At 34.1% G+C, this 25,762-nt stretch overlaps 2 protein-coding genes across 2 annotated transcripts; one reads left to right on the top strand and one right to left on the bottom strand.

Moving 5' to 3' along the window:
- The first annotated feature begins 815 nt into the window (after positions 1-815).
- Positions 816-8,225, top strand: LOC130641898 (uncharacterized). Its single transcript, XM_057448913.1, has 16 exons — positions 816-1,154; positions 1,551-1,696; positions 2,497-2,565; positions 2,650-2,754; positions 2,856-2,951; positions 3,037-3,188; positions 3,493-3,590; positions 3,809-3,935; positions 4,631-4,782; positions 4,930-5,008; positions 5,140-5,250; positions 5,518-5,606; positions 5,739-5,837; positions 6,293-6,405; positions 6,493-6,643; positions 7,409-8,225. Exons 1-16 carry the CDS (start codon positions 941-943, stop codon positions 8,083-8,085), a joined length of 2,478 nt encoding a protein of 825 aa, XP_057304896.1. The 5' UTR covers positions 816-940; the 3' UTR covers positions 8,086-8,225.
- Positions 8,226-9,342: 1,117 nt separating this feature from the next.
- On the bottom strand, positions 9,343-24,943 carry LOC130641895 (ephrin type-B receptor 1-B-like). The gene is made up of 16 exons (XM_057448908.1): positions 22,970-24,943; positions 20,617-21,449; positions 20,376-20,537; positions 17,567-17,863; positions 15,248-15,441; positions 14,949-15,162; positions 14,448-14,665; positions 13,771-13,876; positions 13,628-13,689; positions 13,437-13,535; positions 13,010-13,114; positions 12,781-12,930; positions 12,437-12,481; positions 12,070-12,221; positions 11,405-11,618; positions 9,343-11,328 (listed from the first exon to the last, which is right to left on the bottom strand). The coding sequence occupies exons 2-16, from the start codon at positions 21,392-21,394 to the stop codon at positions 11,257-11,259; spliced, it is 2,868 nt and encodes a 955-aa protein (XP_057304891.1). The 5' UTR covers positions 21,395-21,449; positions 22,970-24,943; the 3' UTR covers positions 9,343-11,256.
- Between the last annotated feature and the right edge of the window lie 819 nt (positions 24,944-25,762).

The following is a 25,762-nucleotide window of genomic DNA, read 5'->3' as shown; positions in this document are numbered from 1 at the left end:
GAACCTGTTTAAGACATTCACTCATAAGGGAAGAAAAAGTGTTTGACTTGGACAATTGGTTCTCTGTAGGAAAAGAAAACTTAAATAGTTTTTTTATGGGCAGCAAGCAATTTTTCGAGTTAGTGGTCTACAAAATAAAAATAATTTAATAAAAATTTCATATATTAATTTTGTCTTCTAAAGTGTTTTTTGTAGACAAGGTCTTACCAAACAATAAAACATTAATAATTACAACGGAGGAGGGTGTTATGATAAGCATATTTAACTTTTGGCATGTATCCTTTTATATAGTATGGATATGGAGTATTAATCATTATCAAAAATCATATATTTGTGAGAGAGGAGGGTGTTCCACATATTGTCTTATATGGTTCACTAATAAAAACAGTCATCTGACTGTGTCTTATTTTAAATTGACATATTTTTTATTCGTTACTTGTGATTATTTTTTTCATATTCAAATCTGCATTATTTTTGATAGTTTTTAGAAAAAATGCAGTCATAAACAAATAGTTAAGTTGCTGCAACCTTAAAAAGAAGATTTGCATAACAGCCACAGTCCAAATTATGCATTTTGTCTTGAGCAGTGTATATCTATTACAATACATTGGGGAATAAACTTTTTGACAAAATCCCATTAACTTTGGATCTTCAACTTCTATGTATAAAAAAACTTTGAAAGTAGTATTTTAAAAAAAAAAAATTAAAATTCAACTTGTGTGGTTTTATATGTGCCATGTGTTTTACACCACAAAAAAGTATGTCACTGACAACAGGACCTGAACTAAATGAACCAATTATCTGTGGTGTATACAACAATCTATTTAAGGTAAAACATTTTTCTTTAGGAATACAACTATATATTTTATTTGATGATGTTAAACTTCAAGAAGCTAAATGGATAAAATGATGTAAATAGAAAGATACAACACTAGATGTGATGGCCACTGCCGTGCAACCCTTGCCTTTTCCGGATGCTCATACGTTTCATCAACAACGTCAACCAAGACAAGCTCAACAACATCAAACCTACACTGCTGCTATCCCCTTTTTTCCTGATGCAAATGCAATCATTGGCAATACACAGCCAAATTTGTTCAAGCAGATAAATATTATCCCAGGTCTTGATGCTGAAAATGCAGTAGTGGATACAGGTTTGTTTGTTTTTGTTTTAGTTTTTTTAAAAACATCATGTCTTTCCATACTTATCAGAAAAGCAATTATAAAAGCAATCACCTTTGTAAAAAGCTTCTATTAAAAAGGATTTCCTATTTCAGAATTTTTTGTTTCTGTTCTGCTCCAGTGAAAGTAGAATCGAGTTCAACTTTTTCTTTGCGTTTTTTGTGGAAAAGAAAGGTGGGAAATTAGTTAGCCAATCAGACTATTTTATTTTGTGACAATTGCGCATGTTTTTACTTTCTGTATTAAAATGTATGAAGTGAAAATTACCAGCATAATGTTTTCTGTTCTGTTCTTGTCCGTTTCATTCTGCAGAAAAATTTTGAAGTGGAAAACAACCTTTATGCAATTTATGTTTCTTTTTTTATTAGGTGTAAAATTGGTCAGACCAACTGGTACCCAAGGTCAAATTTCGTCCAACACAGCTGCAGCAAACGATTATGATGGAAAACGCATGCGACGCTCAATACAACGAAGGACTGTAGATTACAATGCATCAGCTATTCAAACTATAAAAGTTAGTTTTCTCCCCTGTCATTTATGTATACATTCATTGACAGTGGGTTTTATACAGACGTAAATAAATTTTTCAGAGAACAATATTTAAGGAAATGTTTTTTACAATTTGTCAATTTTTAAAATATTTGTAATATACATTCAGGTTTATAGATTGTTCTTAGTTGTGAAGACAATGATTTGAGCCTGAAGTTGTTTTTATTTTGTTCTATATTTAACCTGAGGTTCGTATTTCTATAAAGTTGTTAAAAATTTGTATGTAACTGATAGGGTTCTTTTGACTCTACACAAGGAAAGACTTGTGCAAAAGAGCAAAATCCCATCACTTTGTGTTTATTTTTATTTAAAAAAAATAGACTACCCAATACTCTTGTTATGAAAAGTCACTTTACAATCTGAGCAGGAGGACAGACATCAACCTGCAATTTAACAAAAATCTTATAATTTTAGCAAATTTTGAAATAATCTGGAAATGTCTGAACTTTCCAGGGTTTTGGCTCCACTCACAGAGATCTTTTGAGATTTTGTCAATGTTAAAAGCTCTTTTTATACATTAAATGATCTTCAAATTTATATAATGCAGTATTAATTTTGATGCTGTGTTTTAATAGTAAAAGTTGACCTTTGCTGTCACTAATAACTTTGAAAGTATTAACTATGCAGTTAATACTTTCTTATTTCACCTCTGTCATATTTATATAGACCTCCTAAAACTTTGCTAACGAACTCACAGCATGGGATAAGTATGTCAGTTTGTTTGTGCCATCCATGATTGTTAACGTTATCCACATGTTTATTTAGCATCGTCTTTACAGGCGATCCATATTACAAAAGCCCATAGTACAGCCGGATCCGTTGTATTATCTAAATGTGAGTCTTTATTAGCTCTTCAATGTAGTTTTTTGTACCTGCTTTGAACCTTATTTCTAGCTGTAATGTTGTGTCTTGCTATAGATTGTACAACCACAAAGCATTCGTTTTAATCCCATAAATTCTGTCACCACAAGATTTGTTCGAGCGTCAACAAATAAAGTCAGATGTCCAGTGTTTACTGTTGCTGTAAGTTTAAACTCTTGCATGTTTGCAATCTAACATCTTTTTACATTTAATTTAACATCCCTTACATACTTGCATGTTTATTCTTGTTGTTAAAATTCTAGTGGACACCAGAAGGAAGGCGTGTTGTAACTGGAACAAGTAGCGGAGAATTCACATTGTGGAATGGACTTACCTTTAACTTTGAAACTATTTTGCAGGTAGACACTATACTGTAGTATTTATTATTCTGTTGAACACATGGAATGGCTGTATTTTTTACATGTTTTGTGATTTTCCCTGCAGGCTCATGAATCAGCTGTTCGAGCGATGCAGTGGAGTCATAATGACATGTGGTTATTATCAGGTGATCACAATGGTGTTATCAAATATTGGCAAAGCAACATGAACAACGTGAAGATGATTCAAGCACACACAGACCCCATTCGTGGTTTAAGGTATTATAAGAGGTCTACAAACCAAAAGTGTTATTTTTAATTTTGTAGTTTTTTGTAGTATATTTCTGGACACTTAAATAGATACCGTTTTTTTGTCATACAATTCCATATTTCTGACTAATGGGTATTAAGAAACTTTTACAACTAAAATTGTTATGAAGTATAAGAAACGTTTAGAACTAGACCCCTAGTCATGTCTTCATAACAACAAAACGTTACTTCTTTGTATATAATGATTATACTGAAACGAACATGTTATGTTTTTTTTTTAAATTAAGTCATCTGTTGTTTCTTATCCTCATAGTTTTTGTCCCACTGACAATAAATTTGTAACTTGCTCTGACGATGGTTTGCTGAAAATATGGGATTTTTACCGCTGCGTCGAAGAGAATGCTCTAAGAGGTTAGTAACATAGCAAAAGAATTTGTGAGATGCTCTTGTGGAAGTCACTCAGATAATTTGTGAGACAGATAATATTTGGCAAGCGAGATGATTTTAGGTTATTGTATTCTTGAGCCCATTCCCTCATAGAATGTACCTGACTATTTGAGGCAAAATTCTTTTTTTTTAAATATAACAATTGGTTAGGAAGCCTTGCATCAATTTGCTTTATTATTTAGGTCATGGAGCCGATGTTAAGTGTGTTGATTGGCATCCATCAAAATCTATTATAGCATCAGGGAGTAAAGACAGTCAGCAACCTCTCAAACTGTGGGATCCCAAATCAGGAATTAGTCTTGCAACCATGTATGTACAGAAACGTTTCTTCATCAAGGGTTACCGTGATTCGAATTACAAAAGGCTTCCTTGCTACATAAAAAATCTCCACAAATTTCGGCGTGCGGAACAAACGGGAAATTCGTTGAAAATCCATAAATTTTCTTTGCTAATAGATCGCTCACTTAGCATGATGCATTCAACGCGTTTAAAAAATTAACCGGTCACTAAAAGTAATACAAATTGTTGGAATTCTGGAAAACGTTTTAAAAAATACTCTATTTGCCAATCTTTGTTCTAGCGAAATACAAAAGATATTCGTAAAAGAGGCCCTTTTAATTTTACCGGAATTCTTTGCATGCAAAATTTCTTCCGCGAAAGTTACTTCTCAAAATTAGCTGAATAAAGGTTTTAGAATTGTTGTTATTAAAATTATTTACCGCGGATAGCCTCTTTATTTCCTATTGCCACTGCTATCAACATACTGCGAATGGGGTTCTAGTGCATTTAATGCTTCTTATTTGAGCTACGAAAGTCTTGCAAGCACAGCAATCAGTCAACTAGACAACCGCCTAAGATATCAATCCTATAAGGCTGAACGCTAAGTAGAAAGGGTCGATTCACACCTTCCGCACTGGAAGCGAACGCTCTACCACAAGGCTACCAGTTGGTAACTTTCACTAAATGTTGAATCTGGTTCCTTCATTTGCTTTTCTGTTTGATAGTCACGGACACAAATCCACTGTGATGGATCTCGACTGGAATAAAAATGGCAACTGGCTACTGACTGGCTCACGTGATCGCTTGGTTAAAGTTTTCGACATTCGCGTCATGAAGGAAATGTTTACGTTACGAGGACACAAAAAAGAGGCTGCGTGTAAGTTGTTGTGCAAACCATGTCTCTCTTTCTTCGTTTTTTCTTCGCTATAAAGAGACGATCTACCCGCTATGCATCATAAACTTTCGTGTGTACACATATTGAAGAAGAATTCATATATACAAGTTAAATTGTGCCTTTTTATAGCGGTGAATTGGCATCCAATATATGAAGAAATGTTTGCCAGTGGTGGTTCTGATGGGTCCATTATGTTTTGGTTACTTGGGTGCGTTTCTTTTTTTGTGTAAAAAAGTTTTTAATTTACACAGCAGTGCGGTAGCTTTGTTTGTTTGTTTGTTTGTTTGTTTGTTTGTTTGTTTGTTTGTTTGTTTTTTATTTCCAACTTATATGATTCAGATGTGAAAAAGAGCTTGGTGTCATGGAAAACGCACACGATGGAATGATCTGGGATTTAAAATGGCATCCATTAGGTCATATCTTATGCTCTGGATCAAACGATCACACAACGTACGTGTTATTGATGAGTGTCTTTGCATTTTTATACGCAAGAACGGTTATTTGAAATACCTGGGCGTTTTCACTATTTAATTTGCCATTTTTTTAATAGTTACTTGTGCAAGCGTTCTTCACAAAATGGTTATTTTATCTATTCTGTACCAAAAATATTTTTCTACTCATACACTAACAGAACGAAATCAAAAGAAACTCATAAATCAAATTTCTGACTTCTTGTCAATGTTGTTGTTGTTAATTTTTTGTTTCCATATTTTTTAGAAAATTCTGGACGCGTAACCGACCAGGAGATAAAATGCGAGATAAATATAACTTAAACATTCTTCCAACAGGTTTTGAAGATGATTACGGTGAGTAGAAACATTCTTTGTGAGTACCCTAAAAAGGTTTGTGAATTAAAGTGTCGAGTTGCGCCACGTTAACTTTTCTTCAACCTTTTTTCTTTGATCGCTACTCGTCCAACTAACATGTTTTATTTTCAGAATATGAGCTTCCAAACAACTCACAGTCAGAAGGAGACACAACAGCACATGATTCGACACTAAATTCAACTGTAATGTCCACTGATACTCCTGTCAAAGGTAATGCAGGTTTTGTTGTGTGTGTGTGCGTGTCCTTATTTCAGCTAATTAACAATCACGAAATTAACGACCATGAAATAAACGCGAAGGAAATTAGCGCGAATTCCTATAAAACTAACATGATAAATTAGACACGATTTAGCTCAAAAGAGCAATAAAATACACGGATCAGGAAATATGTTTGTCTTTATTTTGAGAATATGTGCGTTGAAAACCAGTTTCTCCCTTTTTACTTCGAATCCTTTACAATATCAGCTGCCCTACACCCTTACAAAGGGGCTACAAAACGCCTTAAGTAAGATCTCTTTCATTGATGTTATTCTTCTACCTCGCACGTTCTAAATAATAACCTGATTACTAAGAAGGTCAAGGTACAAGAAATTATACCCAATTTATTAGTTAAATTAATTAAAAAAATATGTTAACCGATTTGGATATACTATTTATTGTTTCAGCTGCTACGGTAGTGAATGGTATTGATAAAAGCGACTTAGAATCCCCAATTGTGAAAGCTTTGCTGGAACAGACAAGTCTGGAAGTAACAAAGCGATCAAGCAAAGAAACTCCTGTATGTATTAAAACTGTGTTCACTTGATATAGCAGTGTTTTTTTTTTGTTTTATATATTCGTTTATTTATTATTTTTTATTTCTTAGGCGCAGATATTCACTGTATCACAGCTTAGACCAACAGCTCCAGCTTTTAAAATTGAAGCGGACAAGCAAAAACAGGCCTTAGAAGAAGTGGAGAGACTAGAAAAGAGAAGAGAGCGACAGTTAAGAAGAGGATCCGATAAAGGGAGTAAACGTATGTTGTGATATCATGTTCACTTTTTTTCAATAAGAAAACCTGTTCATAAGCAGATGTACTAAAATTTCGCAAAATTTTTAGGCAACTTTAATGTTAAAATTTAGTTCAAGCAACCTTCTTTGCGTACCGTAATGCTTCAAATAAACGCCCGGGGCGTTTATTAAATTTTGATTATCAGAGATGCGGTCTATTCAAGGGATGCGTTTATATTTTTTGGTATTTTTTCTATTTTTTTTATTTTGTTTTTTTTTATATTTGTCGATAATACATATAATTTTCACATAATATTTACATCAATATCATCGTCAATTATATTAAGAGCTAGTATAGCGTCGACAATATCTTCCTCCCATATTTCATATTGGTATTTATCCTTGTGTTTCGAATAAACGCGCCTCTGGTGCTTTATTGAAAGCGTTCAATAGAGGGTGTTTAGAAACACCCTCTATTAAACGCGGTAAATTACGGTAAATATATCTTTCGTGTACACAAAGTGCTCAAAAGGTATTTTTTGTGTAGACTGGGTAAAACTTGACATAAAACCAGAGTGAGAGTAAAGCATTTTGATTTTGATTGATTATTTTGTGTCTTAGACTTCTTAAGCAACTTAAGTGCAGGTGTAAGGTCATGTTGCTTCTAATTTGTGTAGTTCATTAGAATAATAACTTTGTTTTGTTATCAATTTAAATATTTTACTTGTGTTTAATATCTTGCTAACGTCTGCTTAAGAGCATGTGTAGCAATTCCTATTTTTTGCCGTAGGCCGAAGAGCTCACCACGACGATGTGGCAGCTGCGAATGCTCCATCCTTACTAGACTTAAATATTGCACCTCCTGACTTTTTAAAAAATCACGATTGGGAGGACGATTCACAAGACGCACCATTTATCGGCGATGCGAAATTTAGAGAGGGTCCTTCAGCTGATCATGCCGTCGAAGAACAGCAGAGGAGTTCTAACCGAGGTAGAACCGAATCACAAGGACCGCCAAAACATAACAATAATCAACGATCATTTGACGCTCCACCCACTTCCCAGTATAATGGCCAACATGATTCGAAAAACTTAAATCATAGGCGACCACAAGGTAACGAACCGAGATTTGATGGACCACCGTCGCATAGCAACAGTGAGATGAACCATCACTTTGGTCGGCCTGATTTTAACCATACAAATGATAGACTGAATAATTTCGATGGAGGCGAGCCTAACCGCTACGGCGAGACGAATAACTCTTATAAGCCTCATCCGCAATACAGAAATGATGGTAATAACGTGATGAATGATCGGCCGCCTAGGTTTGATAAGCGAAACGAATTTCATCCTCATCACCGGTGGGAAGAAGAGCGAATGAATGACAGATGGTTTAACGGCGACAACCGTGGTCGTGACGGTAATTTAGACGCACGTCCTAACATGAGGGACGACGGAAGGAGGTGATCTTATTCTTGTAACTTGCGCTTTGTAATTATTCTTCGTGTCAGTCAATACTTTTAACTGACATCGTCAACATATAAGACAATTGAATTTTATCTGTTCTGATGAAATAAAAAACCTAATAAAAAAGAAGGTTGAACTTACATTGTTGTTGTTGTTGCTGTTGTTTTGTTTGTTTATTTATTTGTTTGTTTATTTTTTGTTTGTTTTCGTTTACATAGTGAAGTAGTGCAAAAACGAGAACATCTAGCTGCGAAGTGATATTTCATGAAACAGAATTTAGCTGCGAAGTGGTAGTCCAATTAAGGGAGAGATCATTCTGGAAGCCAGGTCAGGGATGTCTTTTGGAGTGAAGCAGTGACAATTTCTTCATTGAGGGGAATGTTCTTTATGAAAATGTCGTAAACCGCGAAAATAAATACCTACAAAGAAACATTTTGCACTGACAACCGCGAAGAAGTGCTTATATAGACCCAAACTATGGGCCAATGAAATTCTCCACTATAAACACTCCCTATAAAGTGAACATAAAATTATCAAATACTTTTTTGATATGTTTTTTTGCCCATTCGACAGCCATAAAGTGAACATAAAATTATCAAATACTTTTTTGATATGTTTTTTTGCCCATTCGACAGCCATAAAGTGAACATAAAATTATCAAATACTTTTTTGATATGTTTTTTTGCCCATTCGACAGCCACGATATATTTTCAACAATCAGAAGAAGGAATGAAAATCCTTTCAGTTGAAGAATCGAAAACAGTCGTCAATCAAAGATTAATTTCTTATCTTAGTCTATTTTTTGTTATAATACTCTATGCCCAATTACGTACTCTGTTAGTTTACAATCCCTGTAAAATAAAGTTTTTTGCACCGATAGTGTTCCGCCTAAGAGATTCCACTGTAGCTATCAGCCTGGGACATCAAGACTGCCCTCGACTGATTTTGAAATTTCGCTCCTCGTGATGACATGACGCAAAATCAATAAATTTAAAAAAAATTTTAAAAAATAAATCTCAAACGGTAGCAGTCTCGTTTTAGCTGCAAGTTCACCTAAGGTGCGAATGGCAATTACCTTTTTTTTAATTGCAATATGAAAAAGTCTTATTTCCACAAATATAGATTACAATTTTATTTTATACAATCACATTCTCGGTTGTGAAGGCAAGGTAACGCGATAAAAAGTTGCGCAGAAAAAAGCGGTAACGCTAGGAAAACCTCAAAGAATGCTACAGATCCAAGAAAGAAGAAAAAACATGCTATCTGGATTATTCTTTGAAATCGTTGAAAATACTGACTGTACAGAAGTAAATTAAATTATAAATTTCTACATACTAACAATTGTCACGAAAGATGTAAGCCAGCCAAAATATACTGTAATTATTCGATTAAACGCCCAAACGTGTTTGCGTAAGTGTTTTACCATAATATAAAATGTGGCGTTTATTTTGTGGGAGTTGCTCGTGCAGTACTTATTTCACTTGTGTTATGTCAAGAATATCGCAACAAAAAGCTCTGAGAACGAGGTTGTAGTTTACGCACATAATTTTTTCCAGAAACATCAAAGAATAGAAAACTATTGAGAGGTACAGGTTGAGACTAAATCAACAATAATCTCACGCCATGGGTAAGCACCTCACCCAAAATAAACGCCATGGCACTTAAGCAAATAATTACGGTACACATCAATCAATTTTAATTAACACTCGATGTACAAATTACACAATCACTGCATCTGATGGAGAACAATGTGAGAGGTTCTAAAGTGTGCTAAAGTGTAATGACATTAGCTTCAGACGTGGTTGGTAAATCACACTAAACTCGCCTATCTTTTAAGTCATGACTAAAAACTAAAAAATAAGATCAACATCCATCAGTGCAGCATGACAGAAAATCATAATGTTCGAGAAATACATACAGTAAATATATACAGATTCTACTGATCAATGCCAATGGAAAAAAAACATGCATTCGGCGCCAATCGTTCTAGCCCAGGAACAAATGATTGATATATTTTAAATACAAAATAGTTTGAAACTTAAAAAATAGAGAGTGAAAAAATAAAGAAAAATAAATATAAAAATCGTCGCACAAAAATAGTTTGAGGGTAAATTACGGAAAAAATTAAAGTAAAAAAATTATATATAAAAAACTAACGTAGTTTGCGGACGTATAAAGAAGAAGGCAAAATAATAGCGAGTTTCACCAGCGTAAATTTTAAGAACATTTCAATCTTAACGAGAGTTTGAGCTAGATCTACTTAAAGCAGTTCACTAAGCCATTACTGAAGCCTTCTTTATTGAGAACGCAGAATTAAAAAATACTTGTGTAAAAAAATGAAAAAAGTTACAAAAAAACTCATTCTTATATAATCTATGATAATGTACAATCATGTGACAAACAACTCGTTTAAAAATAAATTTATATTATGTATGCGATACCTGACACACTTAAGGATATTTGGTCAAAAGGCTGAATAAAATTTAGCACGAAACACGGGTTTTTTTTTTTTAATAAAAACAAACTTTGCAAGAACGCAAGACTTTTATCAGTTTATCAGGGAGTTTACGAAAAAAGGACAAGGTCTATCTGCGAACGACATTATCAACATCTTTTTATGAAAGCCTGTCGTATAAAAAACGCGCCAAAAATTACGGAAAATTAAACGAAATCGACATGAAATTAAATTCATGAAACAAAAATAGTCACTGTCAAAAATTGCGGGAGAAAAAAAAATCGAAACTGGCAGAAAAAATTATACTCGCTTTTCGTGTTTGCTTTTATCAGCAATATTTTTATGAGACATTTTTACTTCGTTAAATAATTCCACCTTCTACCAGCAACCTCAAAATAGTACTTTTTGAGTCGAATGGAGAACGACAACTTTGTATTTGAGGGTTTACCCTGATCTCACATGTGCACTAAAAAAATATTATATTTTCTCCGTCGCAGATGACGCTGTCCTTGAAGTAAAGGGAGTGTTCTTACAAAAAAAAAGTGCCGTGACTTTCTAAATCTAGAAACTTAGTTCGCAAAAATTTTTTTAAAACACTGAGTATTCATATATGATGTTTTCATAAAAAAATAATACGTCAGAAAATTTGCAAACAAAAATTACGATTGGTTAACAAATTTAAAAATCATTACGTATCCAAGCAACAGCTTTACCAATCAAATCGGTTTATTTTTCGATACGTTTACCGCCTCTTTTCGTTTAGACACGCTGTTGTGGCGCGCTTCAACCTGGAAAAAAAAACTCAGCCACTTCAGAACATAATTTTTGCATGGAAATAATAAAGAGCTAAAAAAACATTCTTACCTGAATTTTCGTGTTTTGTATAGCCTTGTAAACCTTTTTCCTGTGACCGATCGGAGCAATTCCCAACGCCTCTAAGTCCTCTAGTGTTAGATCTAAGATTTGACGTGGCGTTGCGAAACCTTGATCGATGAAGTTGTGCGTATATCGCGACATACCAATCGCTTCTAACCATTTGTTAATGGTTTGCAATACTGTGTAGTCAAGGTTTTCATCGCTAAAAAACCGAAAGAACGTTGTATAAAAACAATAGTAAAAACAATAGTTGGTTTGCAAATTTGCATCGAACAAATTAAAATTCGGGTTATTCTTTTGCTTAAATAATTTTCGATACGCGTCATCATGTTCAACTTTTGCACATATCGGCCAAAATATTATGTTAATTCAATCAACTGATTTTAATATGATACGCCTAAGAATATTTTCATTGGTAATCCAGATTTTTGCTGCTCATTCTGGTGCCATTTAAGTGAAGCGTTGTCAGCCAACAAGGAACATCTACTCTGGCGGAGAACTTACTTGTGTTACATGAAAGGTGGTTAGAGCAATATCATGTGCATTATGCGGCGGGCAATGTATCTAAATTACAGTCGAGAGGGGACAAAAAGCTAGGGGTCAGAAATTCATGTTATCGAAGCAGGATATTACAAAAAAATAAAGGAGTTTACGTTTTTGTTATAACTGATGCAATTTCTTGAAGTAAATCCGGGTTTCGAATCCACTTCTCCAGTTGATCTCTTGCTGCTCCAAATTTCGGTCGTTTAGTGCGGTCCTTGTTCCAACAATGCAACATAAAGTCGTGGATTACTTTCGGACAGCTCTGAGGAAAAATATTTTGCACAAAATAAGGTTATATATAAAATTGTAAATTACTCATGCTAGAGTAGAAAATGGTCCAACTCTTTTTCAACATTATTAGATTTAAAAAAAATTCTCTAACTCAGAAGTGGCACTGCTATTCAGGTTTTAGCTTCATGGATATACTGCAGTAATCTTACTGTCTGTCTGATTCATACGAATTAGAATTAGACTCACCATCGGCGGAGGAAGTCTGTATCCTGCGTTTAATCGTTCAAGTACCTACAAGAGAAAAAAACATGTTGGACTTTACTCCAAGCTCCATTGGGCGTACGCCTTTTCAGCTTAACAACTGTGGCAAAATTATTTGGTCCGTTGGTTCCTGATCCTTTGGTATTCTCGTTTGTACATGTTATCAAAGTGTTGCACATACACTCGTGTCTTGTCTACGACATGCTAATAGAATGGGATCGCTAGCGCAGCCGGTACAATCGCCCGCAAGCGAGAAGTTGTGCATTTAGGTCTCCATTACATTATCAAGATTTAGGAAGCTAAAAAGCTAAACACTGCAGAGCACTTACGTCATAATTTCCCCAATCCCAATAAGGTCTTTCACCATATGACATAATCTCCCAAAGTAGCACACCGTACGACCACACGTCAGAAGCTGTAGTGAACTTCTTGAATTGAATAGCCTCGGGAGCTGTCCATCGAACCGGAATTTTACCACCCTAAAAAACGTCGAAAAGAAGGAAACTCAATTTGATGCAGTAAAAAATAAGAGAAAGACGTTTAATGTGTTTGACTTACTTGCGTGTCGTACGTCTCGTCGACTTTGATTTCACGACTCATACCGAAGTCGGACACCTTGCAAACCTTTTGTTCATTAACAAGTATATTTCTTGCAGCAAGATCCTTTAGAAAAAATATACATCATATTACAATCGTGATCACATTTTTTAAATAAAGTTCTGAATATTTTCCTAAATTTCAGCTTTTTTTAGTGAGCTTTGGTGAGTACGGGTAAAGCTTGGATTACATTAGAGATAATTCTAAAACAGATTTAAAATGCAATCATAGCCAAGATAAAAGGTTTTAGGTTTCAACCTAAAATTCCTGCTATTTTCCTTACTAATATTTATATCAAGAAAATCGCTGATATTGCTGACTTTTAAAACATCACCGAAAGACCGAACGTATCAGCTGTTTACATTCAGCAAAAAGGATCAAACCATACCCTATGTATAAAGCCCAGCTCGGATAGATACTTCATTCCAGACGCGACTCCTCGTGCCATACCAAGCAACTGTAATACCGTGAACTGCATGTCATTTATCTAAATTAGACCAGAGAATATACACAGATATGATAGTACTCGTAGGAATGAGTGAAAATTATAATGCGCTAAAGGATACCAACTAAATATACCTGCAAATATTTATCTAAGGCACCGTTCGACATAAATTCAAGAACGATAATATTGGGACGATCTAAAAACAAAAGGAAGGATAAGTAATATATGTTGGAATTTGGATTATTGTAACTGGTTGATAAATGATAAACAGTTTCACCTTTTAAGATAACTCCTTCTAAACTGACTACATTTGCGTCGGAGAACTGTCCTAAGATCGCTGCCTCTCCAAGAAAATCATCTCTGTCACGTTTTGATGCACCAGCCTGGAAAAATAAACCAAGATGTAAGTTCTTAACAACAGAATCTCGTCAATTTTCGTGTACATACTGGGCTCCCACAAACTAGCATTTTCACACCAAGATACAATATATTTCACAGCCTAGTGTATAATAAATCGTTTTTAACTGCAAACAAGGAGGTTTAAAGTGAGAAGGAGATACATCTCAGCAACGTCCATTTAAATTCTATTCAAATTTCTTTTGTTTACGTGCTCCTTTGAACCCATGCGTCGCTTTTTCTGTATTTTTACATGCCGAGAGTGAGATGAGTGTTTTAACGACAAAGCAGAACTTAAACCTCCTTGCTGCAAACCACTATTTTTTTACAAAGAAAACCCTCCAGTATTTTAGAAATATCAGGTTACTTTTAACAATGTCATTTTCTAGGTTTTCATAAGAGAATACTGTAATAACAAATTTTCAAGGTTTTCCAGCAATTCTAGTGGTTACAAACCTGACATACAACAAACAAATATGGAAACAAAAATATGATACATGATACAGTGGATCCAAAAAAATCAAAAATGTTGTTATAAAAATAAAACTTTTAGTGTACTTTTAGTGTTTTGATGGCAACACTTAGACTTTTCCCATTTCTAAACAAAGTTCCTTTGTAGACTTCTGCAAATTCACCACCGCCTAGCAGCTTGCCAATTTTGACATCTTTACGGTCCAGCTCGTATGCAAACTCTTGGACAGCATCATCAACATCATTGTAGGTGGTAGGATCAACATACAACTTTCCACCTGGAAACATTCTGCCAGGCAGTTTCACTGGAAATAAAACAAAGATGAGGTTATTTATAAATTTTGCACTTTTACACTCAAGGCAGAAAACTGACACATTTGCAGGAAGTAAACTACATTGATTTCTAGATACCTCAAAGGAATAAATTTTAACAAAGTAAACAAGATCTAAGATTTCGCCCAAATGAAACTTCGGCAATTTTAAAAAACAACTATATGCTTATGAATCAGACAGAAAAATTGGCAGCAGTAAACGTATCGAAAATCCACAAAAATTAACTTCAGAAAACAATATGGGAACATTTCCTACCAGTGCCATCTTCCATACGCACAACCTGTAGATAAGAGGGGTGGGTTCTTCTCCAATAACAAAAAGCCAAAATAAGAACAATCACTATAAATATGATCACTCCAATTGAGGCTCCAATTGCAAGAGTCAAAGATATTCCACCTTTTACCCGCACACTTTGAGAATATTCTTCGCTTCGCATTGTCTTACCATTAAACGTAACCTGTGTATAAATCTAAAAAGAACAAGAACTTGTTTACGGTAAACAGGGACTATATTTCTTATACTTCAACCAATAACTTAATTTGCTAGACAGGCACCTTGACAGTGTAAGTCTTGTCTTGTGTTCCAGTAGGTATAGTAAAAGTAGGACTTGTGGTTATTTCAGGCTCTCCATCGTATTGAAAAACGTACACTGGATTAGGCCCACCTTGTACAAATGGACGATCCCATGTAAATGTAACTGAACCATCGTTATTTGTAACAAACTCGACATTACGAACCATGCCAGGTTCTACACAAAAAAAAAGAATTGATATCACGCACTTTATTGCATTAAAACTTTGCATATATACATATATTTCTTTTCAGTAAAGTAAAAACATACAAGGTGACAGGACAATTTCACCTTGAATCCTCCATTCAGAGATAATTGCTCTCTTGATATTTTCTCCATGATAAATCACAACTAGGATCATTCCCCTTAATAAGTGCCTCTGTATAATTGACCCCGGATAATTGCCCCTCTTTAATTACATTGGAACACTTACTCTTTAGATTTATGAAAATGTCTGCATTTTAAGCCAATCAGCCAACTTTTGAAAGCCGACTTTTATGATATATTATGTTATTTAATGCTAACATAGTTTGGTTACACCATTAGAACAATTATATTTTGTCTATATTGTGCAATAATCTGCAATTGAACAATAACAACACATTGGTTCCTTTATATTTATTAGATAAACCATAATGGTTTATTTATATTCTCACATTGGTATTGTTTCATTACTAGTAAATATAAAGTATGTATATATATATTGAACATGTGTGATACGCTTACTTGAAAATGAGTGTTTCACATGAAACGTTATACAATATTTTATTTACTTGTTTCTCTTTATTTTTTTGGGCAAACGTTTTTAAGACGCTGGCTCATCTGTAAAATTAGGTCTTTAGTTTGCCTGAAGAAGCACATGATTTTTGTAAGACGTACAAGTTAAAATAACTGGTGTCAGTTAGTTGAAAGAAATTGTCATGCTGGGATTATCCAATTATTGAAGATGAACTGTCCCAAGTGGAAGGTTTTCAGGGTCAATAATTATTAATGGGCAGCTATCCTACCTAAAAATAAACCAGCGTGTAGAGCAATTACTTAGTGAAAATTAGCAGGGGTAATTGTCGAGGGAGGAATTGTCTCAGAACAAACTAAGAACATTTAAGTACAAAGTACTTGAAGTACTTGAGATAGGTGAGATTATAGAGAATGAAGTATTTCCAGCTTTAATGATGTACAACAGTGGCTCGTTAGAGATAGTTAAGAACTTCTGTTACTTAGGTTATATGTTGGGCAGTGAAGGGGGTGTTGGAAGAAGTGTTACTTGCAGGATAAGTTCTGCTTGGAAAAAGTTTAGAGAGTTACTTCCTTTATTGACTAGCAGAGTCCTGTCAATTGAGGTAAAAGGTAGGTTGTATGAGGCCTGTGTAAGAAGTGTTATGTTGTACGGTAGTGAGACATGGGCAGTAAAGCAGGAAGATCTTGACCGTTTAGAAAGGAATGATATGAGAATGGTTAGGTGGATGTGTAATGCCAGTCTGAGAGACAGAAAGAGTTCAGATGAGCTAAGAAGCAGGCTAAGTCTCCGTAGAATTAAAGATGTTATCCAGATAAGAAGATTGAATTGGCTGGGGCACTTGGAAAGAATGGAGGAGGATAATTGGGTAAGAAAGTGTAGAGACTTGATAGTTCCTGGGGCAAAGCCCAGAGGCAGACCGAGAAAGACTTGGCAGGAGGTTATAAGGACAGACTTGATAGAGAGGAAGTTGAGTTTAGATCTAACACAGTCTAGATCAGATTGGAAGAGGATCATTAATATACCCCGTCCAACCCATGCTAGCATGGAAAACGGACGTTAAGCCGAGAATGATGATGATGATGTACAAAAGCAAGATACAAGGATATACTGAAAAGTGTACCAGGATCAGATTCACGTAAAATACTACAAACACCAGAATGTTGTAAACAAAATGGCTAAGAGAGAAAAAAAGTAAGGGTTGTTCACAAGATTTTCCTTTGTGTAATGTTTTGGTTATTTCTGAAAAATATAGTTACAGAAACGAGAGTGCCAAGTAATAAAAAAGAACAAACAATGTTAGTTAGCAGTGCAAAATGAAAGTTGTCCTTATTCTATGACAAGGCACTTGTCATTTCAAATATTCTAAAAATATTTTTGGCCAATACACAAAAATTCATCTATTTTATGTATTTTATAAAATATTGCAGTGTATGAGATCCTTTCTCACTCATAATTATTTGGCTCTTCAATGCATATGTACTAAAATTCGTATAACTAAAATGAATCTTAAAGATAATAATTTTCAGGGTTTTTTTCAAACTTACTGAATATGGATTTACTTACTTCCCAAACCAGTTCGAGTTTTGATCTCCGAGTAATTAGTTTTTGCTGTCAGGTTGGTCACTAAATTTTCATTCCATATAAGGAATGTGTAATTAGCAAATGCCCCTAGACCAGTGATGTTGATGTAAAGCTGTTTCGTTCTTAACGGGAATTGGTCATGTTCTTTGGGGCAATTACTACAGTCCACAACATAGTTATCAAGGGGCTTTGATCCTGCAATTGGAGCTTTCCAAGTCAAATACACAGAATTACTTTTTACTTCACTCACAGTCAAATGCAGTGGTTTTCCAGGTGGTTCTAGAAGAGTCAAAAAAAATTAAGAAAATTGGCAACAGAACAATCTTTATCAGAACTTTAAAATTATATACATACTTGTGCACCAATCGTTAAACATACAAATTCAAAAAGTAATCACGTGTACACGAATTAAAAATTCAAGCATGCCATCATAAGAAGATTGAGAAAAAAAATACTCTTAATTTGTTTGTTTAATATTTTTGTCTGATGAGATAAACCATATATGTTATTATATGCTTCTCACTAACACACTGGCAAAAAGCATGTGCAATTAAATTAAGGCGTGAGTATGCGACAAAAATGTTTTTTTTAAAAAAACAATTTTTTCAGTGATTAGATAGAAAAAGATCTGGGCTTTAAAATGGTGCAAATATATTTTTAAAAAAATGTATTATTTTTTTAATAAATTACTTTTTTGTTATGTGATAAAGATCAAATATTTGTTTACATGAATCATCTTGGGTATTAATTTTTACTACTCAATTATGTTCAAGGTTATAGATGATAGCCGACTCAAAAAGGAAAATGATTTTAGTGTGTAGGTAAAAGGGTCTTTTGAAGCTTTTTCCTATTTCCTATAAGGGTATTTTCTTTTTCTTTTTTGTCTTCCAATGTTGAATTTAATTTACTGTGAAAAACATGGCAAAACTAGTTTGAAAGTTAACAGCGAATATAAAAATGTCCTATCGTCATAAAGCTTTTTATCATCAAAAATATTTGACTCGCCAGCTAAAAGAAGATTAAAGCAAAAGGTTTCTACTGCCGATCGCCAAGCTAGCATAAGTCAAAAAGATTTTTGTTTCTAGAGTTTGTTTTTGTTTTACCCATACTCAACTGTGTATAATTGCGAATGTGAGCAAACACATCCAGCATAAAAAGAAGATATAAAAAAAACCTGTTAACAAATAGTCGTTACCATAGTGATCAACTATTATGCAGAAGTACAAGATTTCTGCAAGAAACTTAAAAGCTTTTTTTCACAGTGTTAAATTTTTAAGCGAAAACACACAAGCATGCGCAATGAAGTAGAATGACCGCTGACTTGACGTAAAAAGATGCTCCCGAGCTTTTCTCAAAAAGTTGAACTCGTTCAACTTTTTCAGTGCGAATTTTTTCTCTGGAGCTTTTTAACCAATGAAATTCAAGAAAATGTTAACAATTGCGCAATCCATTTTATTCTCTTGAAAATATTATAAAAAACAATTTCTGCTGCACTTCTTTATTCACAAAATAAAGGCAGCTTTTAGAAAAGTATTTGGTGTTAAGTACAGCCAAGAGACCTGTTAGCATTGAGTTTGTAAACAAAAGTTATGGATTCATAAATTCTTTTCAAATCTTCTTAACAACCACAAAAATCAACTGCTTGTTTGGGGCGATTGGAAGTTAAATTCACAAACTAACAATAAATAACAACTTTCCCCTTTTCGTGAAAAAGTTTTATCGTCTTTCTTAGTTGCTGTTTCCTGTTACGTTTTCTTTTAATTCACTGCCATAAAAAGAGTGTCATAATTTTTTTTAAATTTCATAGCCAAAGGTTTTACGGCAGCCATTTTTTTCTAAACATCTTTTCTCTCAGGCAGAAAATTGATTTCCATTAAATACCACATTGTAATGCATAAACGCTCTCTAGGACTTGTAACATTTCTGATTTTAGATGACTTGACGATGACAAGTGCTATCCAAGGGAGTAGCTGTTCAAATCTTACTGATGTCATTCGAAACGACTAAAACATTGTACAACCCTTTGGTCCTTCTTTCCAGGAAAAGTCTCCTTATCCACATTCTTTTCTGTTGATGTTTTCGAGTTCTGCTTCTTTTCACACAGTGCCACATAAATAAAGTTGTAATTAATTTTAAATTTTGTAAAAAAACATATCTTCTGTTTACGGCAGCCATTTTAATCTGAATGAGCACCTTTACTCTTGAAAGGGAAAATAATTTTCATTCACGTCAAACCCGAGAAAAAAAGCTTGCGAGATTTTTCCGCTCAAGCGGAAAATGCAGTCGTATGGAAACCTACCTTAAAGGATGTGGGATGGAGAGCATGCTTAATGTGGAGAGGTATGTTAAAATCTAAAAACGCTTTTTTTATTTCTTGAGAGTGAGTAGAACGAGAGTTATGATGAGTTTTCTGACAATTAGAGATTAAAAATTGTGGAAAAAAATAACTCCAAAAGTAAAAAACATTAAGAAAAAATTAAAAAAGCGTTTTTAGATCAATGTCTTGTGATCACAATAAAGCAAACAGCAAACTTGAAAAATTAGTAGTTTTGCAAAAGAGATCACATTTGTAGAAGAGGGGTCATTTATTTTTCGTGTCTACTTAACCCTTTAAATTTTATTTTTTCTTAATAATTTTTATACCATTATATAGGTAATCATATAGGCTTTTTTAAAATAGATACAATCATATATCAAAATAAAGTTTTGGTGAATTAAAAATATCACACCTTTTTTGTATACTCACAACTTAACCTGTTTAGCGTGAAAAATACATTCTAAGTTCACTTACTGTAACAACCTGTTGCAAAATCCTGTGTTTTACCATTTTCTCTGTAATAGCCATTCAAACAAGGACATGATAACCTTGGAGGTAGTTTACGTATTGTATTGTTTCCGCATTTTAAGCAAGCCTCATTTCCACTTTTAGTTTTGAATTCGTATTCAGCACAATCTAAAATATAATTAAAATAAATCGTTTCTTGTTTACATTCTTCTTTATTTTGCTTTTGTACCAAAAAAAATGAATATACCTTTGCATTTTACTCCTACTTTGGTGTAACCTTTTATGCAATGACAGCTACCAGTAACTGTATAGCTTCCATTATAATAACATGTCAAAGTTTTTTCCTTGTTGGTAACTGACTCTGAATAATCAGTACATTTTCCTAAAAGCTTAACATGACCAGTAGCTTTATTTGGTGCACGAACTTCAACAAACGAAAGTAAATTGTCTGTCTCCACAGGACAATTGTAGTAATATAAATCAACCACTAAAAGCCTTGCACAATTTTGTTTTGCGTTAAAAATTAGCTGAATCGTTTTTACATTATGCATGTTTTCCAGTTGTATAATGCCAGTATGTGTAAAGTAATCACCTGACACCACAGACTTTGGTATTGGAGCAGTTGGAATTGATTCCAAGGAAGTAGTTACTTGGGTACCATTTTTGAATGTTGTAATTAAGAACACCTTTAATTTGTGACGACATTGTACAGTAGTTTTTATGCTGGAACATAACCGTACAGATGTTTTTGTTTTTAGAAATATTATACTGGCATTGTCAATGGAATACACTGCTGTAGTGAGATTACAATTTTGATTTGGATTCGAGGTAGCGAGACATGTATGCCAAAGTTTCTCATCCGGATTTGAATCTTCAAAATTCCATGATGAAAAACAAAAATCTCCTGTGGCTACCCAAGTATTTGATAATCCAACTATCCCATTAGATTGTAGTCTAACTAATGATGCCTTTTCAAACTCTATATTTAAAAGGATCGCTAAAAGGGTCAATATTAACGTTTTCATTTCTTCTACAGCTTGAAAACTACAGTGTGTACACCACCTACCATATTTATTAACCCTATAACAAATAATTGCAAATATAAAAAAACCTTAGCAGTTTTATCACTTCTTATGATTATAATCTGTCTATCTTAAAATGTTAATGCAAGGCAGATGTTTGCTGGCTTCTTGAAAATTTGCAAACTTTATTTTATTCATATAATATTAGATACCCAATGAAGTTGGCAGTTCTTATAAGGAAATGCAGTGAAAGAAGACCTCCACCCCAAAGTATATACAAGAGAAGTATGGAGAAAGAAAATATTTTAATACAGGTTTATATTAAGTGTCATTGATACAGGCCTGGTCAGGAGACGCGTGCGATCACACATGCACACGCCCACAGACAAAAAAATTTATGTGAGCGACGTCGCTCACGTAAGAGACTATTTATCAGAATTTTCTAGAGATCCTACGACATATTTTTCTCACATTTTAAGAGAATCTACTGAATAAGCACCACCAAAAATACAAAGCTTATGAGGAACGATCGTGTTATTATGAAGAACATGAGCTAAAGAGAACGTTAAGGTCAGCCCCTTTCCTTCATGCTGACACTCTTAAGGGGGATTTTTACGAAGCAAATTTGCTTTTTGTTTTCACGACAAAATAAACTAGAGGCCAAATTCATTGTTTATATTGGTTAACCGCATTCTGATTGGTCTAAAACTAGCAGCGAAACCTTTAGCCGCGGAAAATAGGAACTGTTCCTACTTTTCAGTGAAGCGAATATTTCGATGCAAAATCATAACAAACAAAACTGCGCATGCTCAGACAATTCGCCGTTCAATTCGCTTCGTGAAAATCCCCCTTCATGCTCGGCTGGTGCTTTACACTAAGACTCGAACGAAAGACGGAAGACCATTTGGAACCATGCCACATCTTATTTTATCGGAAATGTTTTATTTATTATTATAAAAAACTTTTTTTTAAAAAAAAAAGTTCATTTTTTCTCTTATTCTGCCCTTTTTTACAATCCTGTTTAAATAGCCTTGACGTCATAGTTGGCGAATGATTTTTTGCGTGTTAAGACAATTCAGCAAATAGAATGATATTCTAGAGAATCCAAGATCGTAATTTCATAATTAGAAATATTTATTTTATTTTATTTCACTTTCTATAATTATAACCACATATTATATATTATATATTTTTGTGTTTAATCTTCCGAGTAAGGGACATAGACACCACCCTCTTCAGAGAAAACTTGTCTTAGTTTCCACACAACACGCAACGGTATAACTCGGCGATTGCCTTTTTTGCAAGTCGTTAGAAAACGAACCAAATGAATTGCTTGTAAGCAGCAAACCGAAAAGACTTGTTTGTAGGCCTGTCTTGCAGAAATTTCCCTCTTGTCTCGTGTAAGCATATTAAAATGAGACAAAGTTGCTTGAAATCCTCATTCTCAGTTATACATTTTATTCCTAAAAAAAAACAACGGATATTTGCACGATTACATATCATTATTATTTGATATTTTAACAATACTTTTTATGTAGCTTTCTCATATTTTAAAAAAATATGTTTAAGCACATATACCTTGTAATTGTTTGTCTGTTAATTCATCCACTTCTGTGCAACAAAGACAATCAATCTCCCTAGTTTCAGTCTTGCAGTTATCGCACTTGCACCATTCGTTTCTCCCAACACAAAACTTTCCCAATGTTTTATATATATGTACTAAAAATATCGTTTCTCTCTCAGCTACAATGTTTGTATTATCATCTTATTTGGTGGTCTCGAATTAAAAAAAGTTGCAGCCCTGTGCCTGTAAAAAGCTCATCAAAGGTTTCCATCTCATTATCACCGTTCTCATCTTCTCCAAAATTGTTTTCTGCTTCAATAATATCATACTCTAATTCTTCTTCATTATGTCTGTGTTCATATATGTGATCTGAGTATCAAGCTTTTCGAAACTAACATCGCCAATTATGACGTCACAGCAAAAGGTTCTTAATAAAAAGAAAATCCTTGCACATTGATTAAAAGATCAATAAACAATTTTTCAAAAAAAGGAATAAAAACTTATACTAATTGAATATCGGAGAATCCAAAGAACAAATAAAAAAAATCGAAAATTTCGTAGGACCACTCCTTTAAAGAAAATGAACACATTCACTTTGCCTGTCACAGACACACACACTCTCTGTATTATTATAAGAGATAAATAATGTATAATTTTCTATCAACTTCCAGAAATTCAATTACCAGCACTTCGAAAAGTAAAATAATTGGAGAAAAATGTAATAGAAACTAACTTAATTTTGTTAGATAGATAGATAGATAGATAGATGTGCATATTTTACATGGCTAGCCTCACAAATATCGAGGGATATACCCTGTCTATTATTTCCAGGAGGGGCCATGGCGTAGATGGAGAGTCCTAGAGTATTTAATGCTCATTTTGAGCTACGCAGACCCAATTGGAGCCCGCGCTCTACTAGACAACTCCCGGCAACATCCAACGGCCCACACAGTGTGCCATCTTCCCAATTTCCCTCACATGGCTTGGGTTAACCCGGGGCTATGGTAACATTCACTCGCCCATGTTGAATCGCCGTCAAGAGGAATCGAACCCCGGTCTCCCGCACAGAGTACGAGAGCTATAACCACTAATCTACGGCGCCACAAACTAATCTACGGCGCCATAACATTACTCCAAACTACCTTAATAAAATTCTCATTTGGGATAGAATAGCCCTTATATAAATTTCTGGATTACACACTAAATACTGCAAACTACATAAATAACAGGAAATGCAGAAGTTCTATAGTGTGCTTTTGAAATCTTTTTGTAATTTTTGCCCAACTTGACAACAACCTTATTTGGGGATTGAACCCAAAACCTCTTGGACATATCAACCCAGCTAGAGCTACACCCAACATGTTAACTAGCTAGTGAGCTTAAATGAATAGAAATTACCAAAACAAATAATAAAGTTTCTATAGTAAAAACATATTCTAGCTAGCTTTGAATTCGTAACTAGCTATCTTTCGTTTCGTGCCTTCTTGTTGAATTCTGTGTTTTAGTCAACTTTAATTTCCATTGTTAATTCTGAAACATAAAGTTACAAAACATAGCGATCCAGGAGTACCACCCTGAAATCGTAAGAGATGAGATATGGGAGAAGTTGAATTTTGGTATCCTTGAAAAAGTCTCAGGGATAAACTCTGCGCCAAAAAAGTGCGCACCCTGCGATTCCAAGTCAGTCCTCACAAGTCACATTCGTCCACACAATGTCGAGACATATAAACAGTCGGTAGAAATTTGTCTTTGTAACGACGTCGCATTTTGGGGCAGTTTTCCAACTTGGCGCATAATCATTGCGACAGTTTGATGAAAAACGACGTTTAATTTGATATGTTTGTTAGATACCCACATTAACGAACACCTAATGTTATTACTCTAATTTAATACGTCCTCTAAGTGCGAATGGCCTTTTTTGAAATTTCCTTAATTTATTATCTGTAATTTTTAGTGCGAACCAGATAATATAGGAGACATTTTTTCTCGTTTTTTTTCTTTTCTTTTTACTGATCTATGATAAAAGATAAAATAGACTTGTTTACAAACTTAATTTTTAAGAAAAGATCTTTATCTTCTTCATCTTCAAACGAAAATAGATGAAAAGAAAGAGTGAGTGAAATAAAAATAAAATGAATAAAAAAAACTAAAAAATAAAACTTGTTATTTTTCCCCTCCTATTTTTAGTGCGAAATTAAATTTCCGAGACAAGATAAGTTACATAGGTGAATATTTATCATAGCACATCCGTATTTCATTCTCAACAGAGAATGCTTCACCTCGATCAGACTTCTGATCATGACGGGCGAGTATAATGCGTGTAAGTCATACTGAAAGAGAACGAATCCTGCTCACTGCCAGGCAGTATGTTAGTGATGAACAAAGTAGTTCTCTTTCAGTATGACAAGATAAGTTATTTTCTCTAATTATTAGTGCAACCCTCCGAAAATAATCTTTTTTTTCCGGTTGCACTAAGTTAGAGGAATTATCGGGTTATTACGGGTGAATGCGTGCCTGGGAAAGATAAAATTTTTTTGATAAGCGTCCGTCAAATAAGCACTCGACACCCTCGGTCCCAGGGATTTTTGCATTTTTAGTACGAGTGTGAGCGCTCGGAACTTTTACAGGATGTAAAGGTATCCAGAATGCCTAACGAAAATGGCAATGGGTTAAATAAAATGTCAAGTAGACTGAAGAAGCACTTACATTATGCGACTTAAAAAAAGATAAAAGATGCGAAATATTACATTCGCTTTTCCCAACTTAGATAGTTTTTCCCTACTCGAGATAAAAGTTGAATGCCCGAT

Source organism: Hydractinia symbiolongicarpus, chromosome 4 (genome assembly GCF_029227915.1).
Source record: "Hydractinia symbiolongicarpus strain clone_291-10 chromosome 4, HSymV2.1, whole genome shotgun sequence".
NCBI classification, from domain to species: Eukaryota; Metazoa; Cnidaria; class Hydrozoa; order Anthoathecata; family Hydractiniidae; genus Hydractinia; species Hydractinia symbiolongicarpus.
Note: the sequence above shows the minus strand (reverse complement) of the source record. Positions and strands in the feature narration are given on the sequence as shown.